Consider the following 17,690-nt stretch of genomic DNA (forward strand, 5'->3'; position numbering starts at 1 on the left):
TGTCTGTGGCTTATTTGTCAAAACCCATCTTGTGGCTAATTGATGTATTTTCACATGTCTGTGTCAAGCATCTTAGCTGTACACCTCTAAAGATTGTAAGCTTGTGAACAGCAAGTGCGCAGGGAGGAGGGTTGAATTTCCATATATGTACAGTCGTACCTTGGAAGTCGAACAGAATCCGTTCCGGAAGTCGGATCGGCTTCTGATTGGCCGCAGGGAGCCCGTTGGATGTTTGGCTTCCGAAAGAACATTTGAAAACTGCAACACACACTTCTGGCTCCCGAGCAATCGAAAACCGGAACGTTCGACTCCCAAGGCGTTTGTTTGGGAGCCGAGCGAGGTACGACTATTTGCAAATGCAGATATGTGCATTTAGTTAGGAGGGAGCCAGAACTGGTGACGGATCCTCAATAAGTGTGTTTTAAATGACCAACTTGGATCAGTGTCACATTTCCCCTCAGTTTCTGCACTCCATCAGCAGAACCAAGAGATGCAAATTTTGGGAGCTTATCCGAGGCAAGTGGCAAGGAAGAGAGAAGTTTCCTTGCCCACTGTTGACTCTGCCCACACTCAGTTCGGACTTCTTTCGAAAGGGGCCTTCAAGAGAAAATTGTTCCCCTTCCCCTAATCTAAGCCAAGCTATCAACAATGAGCACTTCTGAAAACGTTACCAGGCCAGCTTCAATCCTGTATAAACCACATTTATTAAAAAGGAATGGACCTTGAGATCCTTGTACTCTGTAGCATATAATATCTACACATCTGAGTATTATTATTATTATTATTATTATTATTATTAAAAAAGATATACCTGACACATAAATCTGCCCATTGGTTCATCTAGCCCAGCACAGTCTTATTGGGAACAGCACCAGAGGCTTCAGGCCTCTTTCTGAGCCTTGCTATCTGAGATCCTTGAAACGAGGAATGTGGGAGCCTGAAACTTGGCAGAGCTTGTGGTCTATCACTGAGCCCAGTCCGCTCCCTCTGCAGGTTCTCAAGTGCAGCCATTCCCAACATGGTGCCCTCCAGACAGATGTTCTGATTGGGGCTGATGTGAGCCGCAGTTAAAAACATCTGGAGGGCACCATGTTGGGGAAAGCTGCTCTGGCACTTGTTCACCGTTTGGGTTCACACACCCAAGGCTAAGGAAACATCAGCCCCTGGATTAATTTGATCTGTGAGGCTGAAAACTAGACCTTTGCCCAACAGCCCCTCCTACCCATCCTCCAGCTGCTTGGTTGTAAATAATGACATGGAAAAGCAGCTTTTTGCCTCAGAAGATCTCCTGCTGCATGGGGGGAAGTTTTATTGCAGGCTTTGGCTGTGGCCTAAGTCCATTGTGCAACCCTTTCACATTAATTCACTCCGTAAATCTCTGTGCAACCGAATGGGCCAGAGGCGGAATTCTCCCAGGGTAGTTGGTGGAATTGTCATGTTTGCACCTCTGCCATTGTTGCCCTTCTAATTCGTGCTAAGCAAGCTGGTTGGATCTTGGGGTTCTGAAACGCATAATCTTTGCCTTTTGCTTTGTTAAAAAGAGAGGTAGGGGGTGCATTTAGAGGAAGCTCGGATGGTTTGAGCCCAGCTTTGAAGAAAACATGCAGAGAGAAGGGAGAAAATGAAGCCGTCAGAAAAAATATTAAACAGAAACTGGTCTTTAAAAGGCTGGTACCACTTAAGGACAATGTTGTAGTCTTAGTGTAGCACCTCTTCCTCACCGAGGGCCTCCCCCCCAACAGCATTCAAAATTCAACAGGTGCAAAATGCTATTGGCCCTTTGAAACCAAAGTGAAGATGCCTGGGTGCCAAGATGGCGCCGGACGCCTCCACCATCTGGAGGTGCATGCCTGGGGATCCTTGGATCTTGACTGTTTTCACACACTAGCAACACATCCTGTAGAATTCTACCCACTATATTTTATCAGAATGAATTTCAGGAACCGAAAGGTTGTACTGTATTGGAAAATACAACTCTCAAGTCGCCTGGCCCCAAAATGGGGCATTCCGTTTCTGGTTTAAAGAGACCTGGTTTAAGGACCTAGCTCATATATCTTGAGTTTCTAACACTGCCCCCTGGTCTGCTCCCGAGGGTCCCTCAACACCTCAGAGCAGACTGGGGCAGGGCCTAAGGGAGCCACAAAGGGGAGCAAGGAGAAGTCCCATTACACAGCTGTATATTCCTGCATTGCGGGGTGGGTGTGGGTGTGGGTGTGGACTGAATGGTCCTTAGGGTCCCTTCCAGCTCTGTGATTCTACGAGCAAATGCCTTTTCTCTCATGGATGGGCACAGCTGGAGATTGCCCAGTGTGTTTCGTTTTGTCAAGAATTTGCCAACAAAAGCCGAATTCTTTGATGATTTAAATCTATGAGAAAGCTTGTTCTCTGCGTGGATGCCTGTTGAAATCCCATGGAGCCCGTTCTCCCCTTAACATCCCCACTCCCCTGCTACTGTTTGCATTAGATGAGGCCATCGACAGGTGGCCTATATTTATCCTCTTCACACTTTCATATTGGCTCTGAAAATTGGACAATGCATCGTGCGTCTCATTCAATAACTGGGTCTGAGTGAGTGGTGCATTCTGAATGAATGACCAGCGTCCCTCGCCTTCCACTCCAATGTACAGGCAGACACAGAAGCGACGCCTTGTTGGATTAAATTGGTGGGCCAGGCCAAGCCGTGTCAATGCCACTGCAGTAACTGGCTGCCAGTGGGAAAATGAACCTGACGCTCCTGCAGAAGTAAATATCCAGGCATCCCGATCCAGCAAAGAACAATTGGGCTACACAGGAAGCCAACTTGCATATGTTGATGAGCATATCTTGATGCCCACTTAAGAACCTAGGAAGCTGCCTTATACGGAGGGCTCTTGCAGACTTGCGCTTTTCCCTGTGCCTAGAAGCACAGATCTGAGTGCAAGCCTGCATGCACTTTAGTGATAAACTGGTGCAAACGTCAGTCCGGAGAAAAACCAGTTGACATTTGCTCCGATTCAGTGGTAAAGACTGCATTTCTCCAGGGGAAAGCAGTAGGGGAAGGGGAAGTCTAAAGGGTGAAGGGACACCTGACCATTAGGTCCAGTCACGGACGACTCTGGGGTTGTGGCGCTCATCTCGCTTTACTGGCCGTGGGAGCCAGCGTACAGCTTCTGGGTCATGTGGCCAGCATGACTAAGCCGCTTCTGGCAAAACCAGAGCAGCGCACGGAAACACCATTTACCTTCCCGCCAGAGCAGTACCTATTTATCTACTTGCACTTTGAAGTGCTTTCGAACTGCTAGGTTGGCAGGAGCTGGGACCGAACAACGGCAGCTCACCCCATCATGGCGATTCGAACCGGCGACCTTCCGATCGTCAAGCCCTAGGCTGTGGTTTAACCCACAGTGCCACCCACGTCCCTTTTAGGGGAAGTCTAGAGGAGCTCTAAGCCCTCAGGCTATCATTCCAACTAGTTCAATATTGACAGGTTATGTCTCTGCAGGGTTTCAGGCAGGGAGTGTCTCCCAGCCCTACCCGGAGATGCCGGGGACTGAACCCGCGACTTTCTGCATGCAGAGCAGATGCTCTGCCACTGAGCTGTATTCCTTCCCCTTGCATGGTGATGTTCCTCTTGGCTCCAATGGAACAGAGTGGCTCAGTCAGTAGAGCATGAGGCTCTTCATCTCAGGGTGATGGGTTCAAGCCCCACGTTGGACCAAAGATTCCTGCACCCTTGTGGTCCCTTCCAACTCTGCAGTTCTCTGATATGCAGAGGAGAAATTGTTTGGATTTGGACAGGAGTTGTTGTCTTTATTCTGAATCTTGCATCCTGAGTCCTTTTGGGTGACGGCAATGGGATTCCTTTACATTTGCGCATGTACTAATTCCTAACGTGTGCTCACTCAGCTGACTTTCCCATCAATGAAAAGCTTGGGAAACATTTTCCTGCTCTGAATCCGAGCATATTTATCAGTGTCTTATGTGAATGTATATTGGAATGTTTACATTCAAGGATGTATTGGAATCTGCTGGTCCTGGCTTTTTTTGGCTTTTTTTTTTAAAAAAAAACAAAGGACGCTTTTGCCTTTAGATGTCTAAAGTTGGTCTCTGGATCCCTCCCATTATCTCATATCCCCCAAAAATAATAATTATATTGGTGATCTAAGGAAGAGTATGGGTGCTCTATTGCCTCTAGAGTATGACAAAGAGATGTCGATGGGAAGCATCTTTGGGGGAAATTGGTGCATGTTTCTGTTTTGGGTTTTGCAAAATAGCAGATGGAAGGAAGTGATGGGGGAAAGGAGCTCATCTGCGGTCATGAAGTGGCCAAGTCGCATTTGTCAATTCTTTTTCTGCTGTTGGTGATCCCCTCTGAAGACAAAGGGACTTCCTACCCGCTTCTCCTTTCCCCAACTGCCTTCTCCTTCCAAAGCAGCATGTGGCATTCTCACACCGCCTAAAATTTCACCTGCTGCGCTTCTGTCCCCTTCTGCGAAGGCACGTGGGTCTGTTTTATTTAGTCTTTCCCTTCATGCACAACATGCACATCTCCCACCGCCCCGCCCCCCCCCCCTCCTGACTTATTGGTTCTGGGAGGAATCCAATCCCTGGTCGAACAGCTGCTCAGAGTGATGAATGTGACTTTTCAGATGCTGAGCCCTGCTGCCTTCCCTTATTTTGATGCAAATCTCCTTTGGCATCTTGAAAAGAGGGATTAGCGAAGGGAGGGGGGGGAGGGTTAGGCAGGCCAGGGGAATCTCTCCAGCTTGGTGTGTGCCTTCCACCTTCCCCAAGCGACTGTGTTTTAGCTTTCCATCTTATTGTTTTCTTTCTCAATCCTCCAAGTCTCGTGCAGAGTTTGAATGCCTTCATTGTCTTGACCTGTTGCCAGAAGCAAGCCAGCCACTTTGGCTCTCTGTGCCGCATGGTGTGTTTTCTTTCTTTCATTTTTATTTTTTTTGTCCCCAGGAATCCAGCTAATAACTTAATGGCTTCTCCTCGCCTCCCCTCGGAAGAGTGCTTTGTTAGGAGTTTTGGAGCACACAGATGGAGAAGGGGGCGGGGGCGGGGAGAAGCTACATATTGACAGGCTGTTCTGTTACCACTTGTTTTCCAAAATCGGTTCCTTTCCTGGACTGGCAGTGGCACACACCAGTTCCTGAATTTATTTACTATTTAAAAGAGTCTCCTCCCCCATCAAAACAACAACAAACCCCAATCTCCGGAGGATTGGGCACACAATAGAACATAGGTAGGCAAACTAAGGCCCGAGGGCCGGATCCGGCCCAATTGCCTTCTAAATCCAGTCCGTGGACGGTCCGGGAATCAGCGTGTTTTTTTACATGAGTAGAATGTGTCCTTTTATTTAAAATGCACCTCTGGGTTATTTGTGGGGCCTGCCTGGTGTTTTCACATGAGTAGAATGTGTGCTTTTATTTAAGATGCATCTCTGGGTTATTTGTGGGGCATAGGAATTCGTTCATACCCCCCCCCCCAAAAAAATGTAGTCCGGCCCCCCCACAAGGTCTGAGGGACAGTGGACCGGCTCCCTGCTGAAAAAGTTTGTTGGAGGCAGCGATGCTTCTGAATGCCTGTTGCTGGAATCCACAGGAAAAAGAAAGTGCTCATGTGTTCCAGTTCTCCTTGAGGGTTTCCTGCAGGCATCTGGTTGGCCACTGTGAGAACAGGAGGCTGGACTAGATGGGCCACTGGCTGGATCTTCTTATGGGGGAGAGAAGAAGATAAACTGCCTTAGGTCATCGGTCCGCCGAGTTCTCTATTACAACCGGCAACCAGCTCTCCAGGGTTTCAGGAAGGAGTCACTGGCCCCACAGGAACACTATACCAAGTCAAACCATCGGTCCATTTAGCTCCGTACAGTCTGCACTGACTGGCAGCAGTTTCTAGGGCTTCAGAGAAGAGTCTCTCCCAAGCCCTAACTGGAGATGCCGGGGATTGAACTGTATGGAAAGCATGTGCTCTGCCACCTAACTAAAGCCATTTCCTTCATTTGATCTTGAGATTAAAACTGTTGGGAGTCTTGCTCAATCAAGGGTGTGGCAGCACCGTTCAGGATGAATGACACATGGGCCGTTCTTTCACAGCAGATTCTCCCCTTTCCTATTTGAATCCTCCTTGTTGTCCGTTTCATTGTTTGCATGCCTGCAGCCCTTGCATATGGAGACATGCCAGCCTCTTGCTTGAAACTGGAGCATATGTACATACCTGGCAATTTAACTCGTAACCCAGAAGGGCGGGGAGATGACTTTTCAGACTTCATTGATGTGATCATTCCTTTTCCCCGAACAAGTGGCTGCATCAAGGATGTAGTAGCCTGTGTGACTGGAAATTGTTGTGTTGTACCCATAGGGGGAAAGTGCAGTGCCTCAAGGACATAGAAAGTCTGTTGCATTTCCGACAAAAGAGCAATGATTAAGTAGCACTTGGAGCCACTGGTTGAGATTAAAGCATCCTCTGTGTGACAGAACCCTGGTGCATAAACCCTAGACCACAGCAGCCATCCAGGATGCTGTCTGGTCCGGACTGTGCTAGCCAAAACAAAACAGCCGCTGAAGATAATCCCCGTTGCCCAGGACAGGGTGTGTCGACATACCTCTTGCTCTTTCTTGTGGAAAGTCCACCAATCTAGGATGCCTGAGAACGATGGCTCCCAAGGGGAAGAGAGGGTAGAGGGACTGTGGAAGATGTGATGTGCCAAGGGAGGCAGAACCCGAAATCCGTGTCTGTTCACAGTATCAGTAATGGAGCTGAGTCGGTGGGCAAAGAGTTGTAGGTACAGTCCTGACCGATTCAGGATTACAGCTCCAAGTAACTTCCCTGGAGGAAACTGACAATGAGGAATTTCTGAAGTGTGGACACTCGTCAGGATTCCATGCAGAAGTTCTGTTGCAGGTGTGCGGAAGGAGGACCTTTGACCCTCCAGGCAGAGCCGTCTCATCCATTGGGGCTGGTGGCGCGGCGCGCCAGGGCGCAATGGCCTGGAGGGCGCCTCCGTTCTCCAGCCCCGCTGGCAGCGCCTGCCGGCAGCGCCCTCTGACTCCCGGCAAGGGAGCTGGCCGGCCACGCCACGCCCTCTGGCTGCCCAGCAGAGCACAGGAGCACAGCTCTGCGCGCCCTTCCAGCGCTTCCGGGACGGGAGGCGAGGGCGGCCGGCTCGCGCTCCCGTGCGCAGCCGGGTGGCGCGGCGCAGCCGGGCAGCTCGCGCTCCGCCGGCCGCCCACCCAATGGAGCACAAGCTGCCCAGCCGCGCCATCCGGATGCGCGCGGGAGCGCGAGCCGGCCGCCCTCGCCTCCCGTCCCGGAAGCGCTGGAAGGGCGCGCAGAGCCCCGCGCCGCTCCAGCGCCACGCCCCTCATCCCCCGCTCACCCACCCCCCTCCCAAGGGGCGGCAAGCGCGGGAAGGAGGCGGCAGAGAGGCGGCATGGCGGGGGCGCCGGAGGGATAGCCGCGCCAGGGCGGCAGATCCCCTTAAGACGTCTCTGCCTCCAGGTGAACTTCGACTCTCAACAGCCTCAGTGAGCATGGGAAATGGGCCAGGGAAGGTGGGAGATGCAGTTCAAAAATGTCTGGAGGGCAGAAGGTTCCCCCTCGCCAGTTGGCTTCTTTGAGTCATGTGCCACCTTAAGTCATGTCCCAGGTTTGTTGTGGCACACACTTTCCCCAGTAGACGAATCTACGGACTTGGGTTCCAATTACAGCCTTTGGACACGACCAGACTGGATGGGTTTGGAGCAAGTCTCTCTTGTCCAGTCCAGCCTTCCCCAAACTTGGATCCTCAGGTGTCATTGGACTACAACTCCCATCAACTCTGACTGTTGGGCTTTGCTGGGGCTGATGGGAGTTGTAGTTCAGCAACATCTGGAGACTCAAGGTTCGGAAAGGCTGGTGTGGTCTAACCACACCTTCTCGAGTATAAAATGGGATTTATGAGTTACCACAAAGGATTTTCATGGGGATTAAGAAAGGCAAGAATCATAAATGAATTGCCTCGCCTGAATATTGTGTACAAACTTTTCTCCTTCCTCTGTATTTGCTTAGGAAAACATGCCGCAGACTCCTCCCTTTGCAGCGATGTTTGACAGCAGCGGTTACAACCGAAACCTGTATCAGGCCAAAGAGGACAGCTGCGGAGGACTCAATTACCATGAAAACAACTTGCTGTCAGGATCCTTGGAAGCCCTCATCCAGCACTTAGTGCCCACTGTTGATTACTACCCTGATGTAAGTCTCCTCCTTTTGCAAATTAATTTGGCCCGACCTACTGTTCATTACAAAAGGGGTGGGGAAGTAGGGGGTGGGGGTTGGCTCAGGTGTGTTGCGGGTAGTATGGGGAATGACTTGTTCTGTGAAGGGTCTGCCACTCACAGCCTTAAGCTGTTTTTCTTGTCCAAACGGAGTGCAACATCTCTCAAACACATTGGGCCACCGTCCACCGAGTGCTGTTTACAGTATTTCCCCCCATTTGCTTAAGCCCCCTAAGGCATTCAGCAATATTGCAGGCTATTAAAGTTGTTTGTCTGTGAATTGGGGTCTCATCCAAACCCTCTCTCTCTCTTTTCCCTATTCTCTCAGAGGGTGTGCAAAAGGTCCCAGTTGTTTCCAGCATCTCTAGGTAGGGCTGGGAGAGACCTTGGAGACAGCAGCTGCCAGTCAGTGTAGACAACACTGAGCTAGATGGAGTGACTGGTCTGACTCTGCATGAGGCACCTTCCTATGTTCCTAGGGATTTGGACACACAGTGAGATGGTTGATATCCTGCCCCTCTGTCAAAAACGACCCATGGAGTGCTGGATCCATTTTCGCCCCTTTGCCATCAAGCACTAATTGCCCCTGTGGTCTAAACCACAGAGCCTAGGGCTTGCCGATCAGAAGGACGGCGGTTCAAATCCCCGCGATGGGGTGGGCTCCCGTTGCTTGGTCCCTGCTCCTGCCAACCTAGCAGTTCGAAAGCACGTCAAAGAGCAAGTAGATAAATAGGTACCGCTCCGGCGGGAAGGTAAATAGTGTTTCCGTGCGCTGCTCTGGTTCGCCAGAAGCGGCTTACTCATGCTGGCCACATGACCTGGAAGCCGTCTGTGGACAAACACCAGCTGCCTCGGCCTATAGAGCGAGATGAGTGCCACAACCCCAGAGTCGTCCACGACTGGACCTAACTGGTCAGGGGTACCTTTACCTATACCTTTAAGTGGGTTTCTAGATGCCTGCCCACCAGACTACAGGCTAGGAAAACACTGCTCTTTGCCACGTATACACATAGCAAGATAAGCACCACACCCAAGTCTATATGCAATTTTTGCGTTCGGGCATTACCATCCATGTAGAAAACAGCCATAAGTGAATTGGCCACCCCCTCCCCCGGTATGATGAGTTTGTTTCTATCCTCTGCTCTGTGTCTGAATACGCACATGGACATCAAATGTTCAGCTTTCCATTTGATCTTCACAAATGTGCTGAGCAATCGATTGCGACAGATTTCTTAATGTGTGAATATTTCCCCTTCACTTGCACTCCTTCAATATTACAGCATTTACTCGAGTCTAATGCACCATCAGATCTAATGCGCACCTCAGTTTTCAGAACCTTGAAACAAAAAGAAGCATTTGCTGGCAGATGTAAATGTGCCGTCGAATCTAATGCGCGCCTCGACTTTCACAACGTAATATGGCCCAAAAAGGTGAGCGTTAGATTCGAGTAAATATGGTAATTACTCAAAAAAACAAGGTTGCTTCAAAACACTCCTTGCTTATTCATGTCCATGCATGGAAGCTTCGGATTGAACTCAATGATACCCTTGTTGAAAACACACATGAGGATTGCTAACTCTTGAAGCTGCATGGAATTTTCCATCCTATGATTGACTGGGTGATGGCAACAGAACAGGATTCCACACTGGAAAGATGTACACTGTCTGTTCCTCAGTTGTATTCTCCTGCTTGCAAAAGTGATGTGGAATAGAAACTTTGAGCCATTAAGAATATGAAATTTGGTGTAACGTACATAGACTGCTGGGGTGCAGGAACCTGTGGCTGAGCTATTAAGATTATTGCTGATGGGCTGGTGCAGTGTAGCAGAGAGCTTAAGCAGCAGGGAAGCCTCGGCTATGAAGATCTGCTATGAAGATCACTTAGGAGCTAGCTGCACAGAGAGTAAAATAACTGCAGCTGAATCGGTTTCACAGATAATAAATATATATTCATTGCTGGAATTTGCAGCAGTCTTGGAATACCAAACTAGGGCAGGTCAGTTACAGTGATAAGGCTTATCCCGTGATTCTGAGCAGTGAGTTTCAACACATAGTGGATCTACCAAGAATGCAAGCTTTCTGGTTTTACTAGAGTACGCAGCACTTACTGGCGTGACTGTCTCTCCCATCTGCCAGAGCATCTTTGGTTGTTCCCCGAGTTGGTGGGGCTCATTTGACAACAACGAAAAATCGAGCCTTTAGTGTCATCACCCCAGTCCTGTGGAATGCTCTGCCACTAGAGTTTCAGCGGGCACCTTCTGTGCCAACCTTTAAACACCTCCTGAAAACGTTTTGCCCGGCAATTAAAAGTGCATCCCACACAATGGTCTATTGATGTTTGTGTCTTAATTTATTTTTGCATTGAACTCACTTTGAGCTTTTTATTATTTTATTGTTTGGTTTCATCTTTTTATATTGTAAACCGCTGTGCTATATCTTTATGATGCAGCAGTATATTAATATTTTCATCATCATCATCATCATCATAAATGGAGGTGGCACCAACCACACCGGTAAAGGGGATAATCTCTCCCCCTGGGTTTTGTTTTGTTTTGTTTCTCTGTAGCACTTTATATATAGCATGACCTCAATACTGCTTGCATCAATGCTCTAGAGTAGGCCCATGTGATTGGGGAGGCTGATGCTGAGGTTTGCCTCTCACCACCCCACTGAGTTCAAGGTAGAGGTGAGAGTCCCTAAACCACTAGGCAATATTGCGTGTTTGGCAAGAGGATGACTTCTGAAATTGCATACCCAGCAACTCTGTTATTGATTGCGTGTTTATTACGCAAGGATTGTCGACTCGGCTGTGATGTTCCTTGCCCTGTCTGCTGCCAGCCTTGCATCGCCAGGGTGTGGTGATGTATCCAGCACAGGTTCTGAAGACAATGGTGTTTGGCGCAATGAGGTTTCAAATGCTTACCTTGGCAGTCTTGGGCGCTCTCCCACGGTAACGCAACAAGTTAGCCCCTGCCTGCTAAAACATGAGCATGCGTGTTTTGTTCTAAATTCCCCCTGTGAAGTTACGCAACTTCTTAGCCAGTGTCTCTCTCAACCTGCAGAGAACATACATCTTTACCTTCCTGCTCAGCTCTCGGCTCTTCGTCCACCCTTACGAGTTAATGGCGAAAGTTTGCCATTTGTGCATTGAGCAGCAGAGACTGGATGAGCCCACAGCCGATAAAGTAAGTGGCCCGCCTAACCAATGTGATTTAGGGTTGCAACCTGCTTAATGACTGGGACAGAAGGTCATCTTAGCCAACACATCGAGGCGAGATGCATTTATTTATATACAGACTCCCATTGAGAGGTGGTGGACTCTCCTTTTTCGGAGGTTTTTCAGCAGAGGTTGGACGCCCATTTTTCATGGATTCTTTAGCCAAGATTCCTGCATTGTGGGGGGTTGGACTAGATGACCCTTGGGTACCTTCCACCGCTACAATTTGTTGGCTACAACATCTACCCCACCTTTCCTCCAAAGAGCTCAAAGCAGCTACATGGTCCTCCTGCCTTAAAATACACTTTTTAATGGCTTCCAGCACATGGTTGTCTGTTTCCACCCTTAGTGAGAATAGAAGTGGACACCGAAGGGTGGGAATGGATCAATATTTTCCGGTCCGTGTCAGCTTTTGCATTTGTTCATCCATAAGTTCATTCTGTCCCATTCTTGAACCACTAGGGTCTTGTTTTTTCTCTTCCAAACTGCACAAAACACTGCATTATCTTTGTACTCCTTTTTTTTTTTTACCCCAAAATATGCATTTTTGTAACTCATTGGAGAAATGCAAAATAACTGTTCCAATCTAGAAACTGTGAATTGGGACCAAACATACTTTAAAATGCAGACTGAACAGAAATCTCAGGCACCCCAAATGGAAAGTCTGTTTAGGTGAACAGCAATACTCAGTACGTAGTCTTGTGCCCACCTAACCCTAACTCATGAATATCCCGATGTCCTTTCTCTCTCTCCAGAACCGGTTACGGAAAATTGCCCCCAAAATTCTGCAGTTGCTAACAGAGTGGACAGAGACGTTTCCTTACGATTTTCGAGATGAGCGGATGATGAGGAATTTGAAGGAACTGGCCCATCAAATTGCAAGTGGGGATGAGGTGAGTCACTTGAGTGGAGCGTGAGCTTGCTGGTGTTTCAAGATGTTCCTAATTATTGCAGAGCACTTTCTCACATTCTGCATTGAAGTGTCCTGTGGTGCCCAGGGTGGATTATAGTCTAGTTGCACCTGAAAGATCACACCTCTGCCAGTGTGGTGTAGTGGTTAACAGCAGTAGACTCGTAATCTGGTGAACCGGGTTCGATTCCCTGCTCCTCCACATGCAGCTGCTGGGTCACCTTGGACTAGTCACACTTCTCTGAAGTCTCTCAGCCTCACTCACCTCACAGAGTGTTTGTTGTAGGGGAGGAAGGGAAAGGAGATTGTTAGCCACTTTGAGACTCCTTAGGGTAGTGATAAAGCGGGATATCAAGTCCAAACTCCTCCTCCTCCTCCTCCTCCTCCTCCTCCTCCTCCTCCTCCTCCTCCTCCTCCTCTTCTTCTTCTTCTTCTTCTTCTTCTTCTTCTTCTTCTTCTTCTTGCCATGGTAGGCTTTACTACAAATGACATATGCAGGAATTTCAAAAAAAAAACAACCCAATCATGTATGCAGATAAAGTTTTATCTGGTGGGTGGTGGCTTTGAGTGATTAAAAAATACTGTCTTGGTGTAGGGCAAGGAGAGAGCGGGAGATGGAATCAGAGGAATTGTAGGGACCCACTAGAGTCATCTAGTCCAACCCCCAGCAATGAAGGAATAACCCCTGTGTTGAGCCAACTATCGCGTTGTGCTCATCTGAACACCAAGGCATCTCTGATGTCCGAGTTGGATTCAACTAAATCGTTGCACTAGTGCGAGTCCTCTTGGCATTAGCAGGGCTTTTCCTCCCCTCTCAGCCCCCCCCCCATATCTGCTAGGAAGGGTCAGGGGAACCCACAGGCTGGTGGATGGGGAGGAGAGGCGAGTTCGTTACATCCGACAAGTAGAAATGCTTTCGCTGATGGAACAGCCGCCTTAGTGCAACGTTGAATTGCACCCTGGGTGTCTTAGATGCTTGACGTTCTGATTTTGTAAGAACTTTGCTAAAGGGTGGGGTTGAATGCACTTGCAAACAAATACAGTGGACCCTCCAGATATGAACTTAATTTGTTCCATGGGGGGGGGGTCCTTACATACCCTGAAAAGTCCGCAACATGAGGCGCTGCTTCTGCGCAGAGCGCTTCTGCGCATGCGCACAGAGCGAAACCCGGAAGTATACACTTCCGTGTTTGCCGTGTTCGTAACCCGGAAGTTACGTTACTCGAAGGTAACGTAACCCGAGGGTCCACTGTATAAATCTCCCGCTCTCTGCCGGACATCGCAAGTGGTAGCAGCGACATCATCCCGAGTGGGGCAGTTGGGAATCTCTGGTCTTCCCTTAATACAACCCTGCATTACACCTGACAGGCAGGGAGGAGGAACCCCGGAGCATTGCCATTGCCCAGGAACACAGTGCCATCAGTGAGCCCTGAGATGCCATGCAGTATAAAGGCCGCTGGAAAGAGTGGGAGAGGCAATAGTAACAAATTTCCATTGTATCCGATAAACAGAGCGCCATTAGTCTGGGAGAGGAGGTCAGAAAATGCCTTTAAAGCTTTGGTCAAAACAAAATAAAAAATAAAATTAATTCCTTCCAGTAGCACCTTAGAGACCAACCAAGTTTGTTCTTGGTATGAGCTTTTGTGTGCATGCACACTTCTTCAGATACCCTCACATGCACACGAAAGCTCATACCAAGAACAAACTTGGTTGATCTCTAAGGTGCTACTGGAAGGAATTTTTTATTTGACTATGGCAGACCAACACGGCTACCTACCTTTAAAGCTTTAGTATGATTTTTATATTGCACCAATTTTAAAAGGGGTGGGTGGGGCGGGGGACCTCCATGTTGCAGGTAGCAGGAAGCGTTTGTGGTTCGAAATCATTTAAAGGACCTGCTTTTATCTAGTGGGGCAGACGGCGGAGAGGCTAACAGGAGGTATAGAGTCGGAGCCAAATGACAGACAGCGCCAGCTCCTGCTTTTGTCCCCCATCCTCCCTGCTGAGTTCGCACGAATGGACCAGCCTCCGAGTCTTTTATCTGCCCATATGCTCGCGGTCTCCTGGTGCACTATGGAAACCGCATACTTCAGCTCTCCTGCGTGACTCTCCCTCCCTTCCCCGTTCGGCTTTCTTCCCACAACCTCCAACCTGTCGAGCTGCTCTGCTTCCGAAATCCCTTGGGGCCGCTCCCTCCCCACTATGTCCCCCCCCCCACGCTTAATCCCAGCTGCTTCTTTCCCCTTTGATAAACCACCTGTTTGCCAGACGGTGCCTGTCAGCTAGCATGTGGGATAGCAAGTGTGTGTGTGTGTGTGTGTGTGTGTACACACACCATTCATTTCTTAACTTGGTCTGCATAGCCCACTTTATCTATGATGCCCAATGTGGGACATTGCATTTTATGGAAGCTTGCAGTGCTTTAATTCTCACTAAAGGACTCGGTTCTGGGCTGTTGTTGTTGTTGTTTTTTAAAAAAGGATGGAGACGCTTTCAGAATGAAATGGACAACTCTGCTTCAGGCCTACGAAAAGCCCTTGCCGGCCTTGTTTAGTGGCCCAAGAGCCACCTTCATAAAGTGTCCCCACGCAACACGGGTCCCTTAGCAGGGGTTCCTCGGATAAAAATGTTCCAAAAAGATTATGTGAGGGTAATAAATGTTCACGTAAAAATAATAATAACAGAGACTTTCTGAAACTCAAAGAGACTCTGTTTCCCCCACTCCCTTATGGCTGAGAGAGAAAGCCAGCGTCGCAGTACAGTTCTGGATGTCATAAATTATTAGTTATATTGGCTAGTAATTCTCTTGGAAGGGTAAATGCAGGCGGGGGTGACCTTGTTTCTTTTGCACTGCAATGCAGATCGCTTCAAGAGTTGAGGGGGTTTGTAGGAAGTCCTCCTACATAGACTTGCCCATCATCCGCCCTCTGTTAGTGCTGTTTGCTGTACCCCACTCCCCAAAACTTAACTGCTTTCAACTTCATCCTGTATGACAAAATTGCAACTAGTGCTGGGTTTAAAGTGAGCCTGTCCCGATGCCGTCCACTAAGGACTGGTGTCAGAAGCCAGTCAGAAATAAAACACCCGGTGTCGGTGAGCTAATTCTTTACTGAAAGAAACCCAAAACGGTGCAGGCCTAGTGATTCCAGCAACTCTTCCCAGCAGGTCTTGATCCAGAGAGGCAGTTGCAAGCACTGGAGGTCCATGCCTTCCTATCACACTCTTTAAGGCTCCCCCCCCCCGTTCCTTTCCCAACAGCCCAAGGCTCTATCGTCTCGTGTCTCATTGCTCTGCCCTCTTCATTCCTCTCTGGGTTGTAGGGGATTAGGGGGAGAAGAGCTGGACACAGCAGAAGGGAGAGAGTCCCTGGTTTTTTCAGCAGTCTTCCTCATCTCTGTCTCCTGGTCCCCCTCCTCTCCAGCCTCTGATTCTGGACTGCTCTCTGCCACAGCCTCTTCCTGCTCACTAAAGCCTGTTGCCTCTCCAGCTTCCGACACCTCCTCTCCCCAGCCTGCTCCCTCTTCTCCCCCTGAGCACTCATTGTCATCCCACCACTATTCCCCTGGCTCTGAGCCTTGTTCCCCTGGGGGTTCCCCAGCTGGTGCCTCCCACCAGTCCTCTGCACCCGGCCAGTCTGTGACAACTGGCGAGAGTTTGGTAAGTTTGGCCTTTGTGTCTGAAGCTTAAATCACATCCACCTACTTGGAGACAGATAATTTGAGTTTATTTGTGTGTGTATTGAAACATGTGAGTCATATCTCTCCATCTCTCTCCCCCCCTCACTCTCACATCCCCCCTGCCTTTGCATTGACCTTTTTTAGCTGTCACATCAGATCGTGAGATAAGTATGTATAGCTCACCCAACAGGCAATCGGTGATAAGGATATTCTTTTGTCTTTAGGCTGAGATATCTCCCCAGTGATCACTGAAAGCCAACTCTCATTACGGTCTCCCAAGCTGTCACACCATCACTCAGTGCCTTTCGGCAGCAGGGTGTGGGTGGGCAGAGATTTTCCCATCCAAAATCCTGTTTGTGCTGTAACAAATTTATAAGTCTTTCAATGTGCTGCTTTGTTAAAGTGTCGGTGACTCAGCTTGTATGGAACGTTAAGACAAACCATGGCTTAGTGTGAACAGATTGCCATGTGAGTTGAGATCACAGCAACTTTGCTCCTCGTCCAGTCATGCTGCTGCCGTGAGCCAATCCATGGTTTAGTTTAGCGTTGCACCCAAACCTGGACTCAGGGCTTACAGTATCTTCTCACGCACAAACTAAGAGCAGTAAACTATAGAACAAGCCTTGGCTACAGATTGTGGTTTGTCTGGTTAGAGTGTAATACTAAAATTACCTGTAGAGTGTAATACTAAGCTAAACCATGGCTTGGCTCATAATCAGTGTGATTTTAGTTTGGTTTGGTTTGGTTTGGGTTTTTTTGTTAAAAAAATGCTTGGCAGGGGGTTGGACTGGATGGCCCTTATGGTCTCTTCCAACTCTATGATTCTAAGTAGCCTGTACTAATGTCTTATTAAAAGTGTCATGGTGCCAGCACAAAATGGTGTCGTGGGCTTCCAAAAGAGAGGTGCTATACTGGTGAATATTGTCACCCACAAAAAAGCCATGGAGAGACCTTACAGGGCCGTACTAATATGAATCACTTTGAATACTTGAGGATATTACATATGCATGAAGCATAACTCAATAACAGAGCCCGTGTGGGGGAGTGGTTAGAGTATAAGGCTAGGACCTGAGAGACCAGAGTTCAAATCCTGACACAGCCATGAAGCTCACTGGATAACCCTGGGCTAGTCACTGTATATCACTCCAACTTGCTTCACAGGAATGCTATGAGGCTTAAAAAGGTGGGGAGGTATAATAATAATAATAATTATTGTTGTTGTTGTTATTGTTAAAATGTACATACCGTCCTTCATCCTTAGATCTTGGGGTGGTTCACAACATAAAATTATATGATGAAGGCACCAAGCAATCCTCCCTGGGGAGAGTTCCACAAACGGGGAGTCACCACAAAAGGCCCGTTCTTATATTGCCACCCTCCAGACCTCACACCGAGGAGGCACACAATGTAAGGCCTCAGAGGATGATTTCAGGGTCCAGGTAGTTTCATATGGAGAGAGGCTGTCCTTGAGGTATTGTGGGCCTGAGCTGTTTAAGGCTTTATTGGTCAAAACCAGCACTTTGAATTGGGCCCAGAAGCTAATGTGCAGCCAGTGAGCTTGGGCCAGGATTGGTGTCATATGCTGAAACTGCCTTGCCCTGTTGAGCAACCTGGCCACCAAATTCTGCACTAGCTGAAGTTTCC

At 48.7% G+C, this 17,690-nt stretch overlaps 1 protein-coding gene across 2 annotated transcripts in view; it reads left to right on the forward strand.

Moving 5' to 3' along the window:
- LOC117053220 (ras-GEF domain-containing family member 1B) overlaps window positions 1–17,690 on the forward strand; it is a 231,920-nt gene that overhangs the window by 201,417 nt on the left and 12,813 nt on the right. For both annotated transcript variants that reach the window (XM_033160805.1, XM_033160806.1), the window contains 3 exons: window positions 8,038–8,220; window positions 11,305–11,427; window positions 12,215–12,352. In XM_033160805.1, the coding sequence (XP_033016696.1) occupies window positions 8,038–8,220; window positions 11,305–11,427; window positions 12,215–12,352 (444 nt within the window). The remainder of the gene's footprint in view (window positions 1–8,037; window positions 8,221–11,304; window positions 11,428–12,214; window positions 12,353–17,690) is intronic.

The sequence above is a fragment of the Lacerta agilis genome, chromosome 9 (assembly GCF_009819535.1).
Source record: "Lacerta agilis isolate rLacAgi1 chromosome 9, rLacAgi1.pri, whole genome shotgun sequence".
Taxonomy (NCBI): domain Eukaryota; kingdom Metazoa; phylum Chordata; class Lepidosauria; order Squamata; family Lacertidae; genus Lacerta; species Lacerta agilis.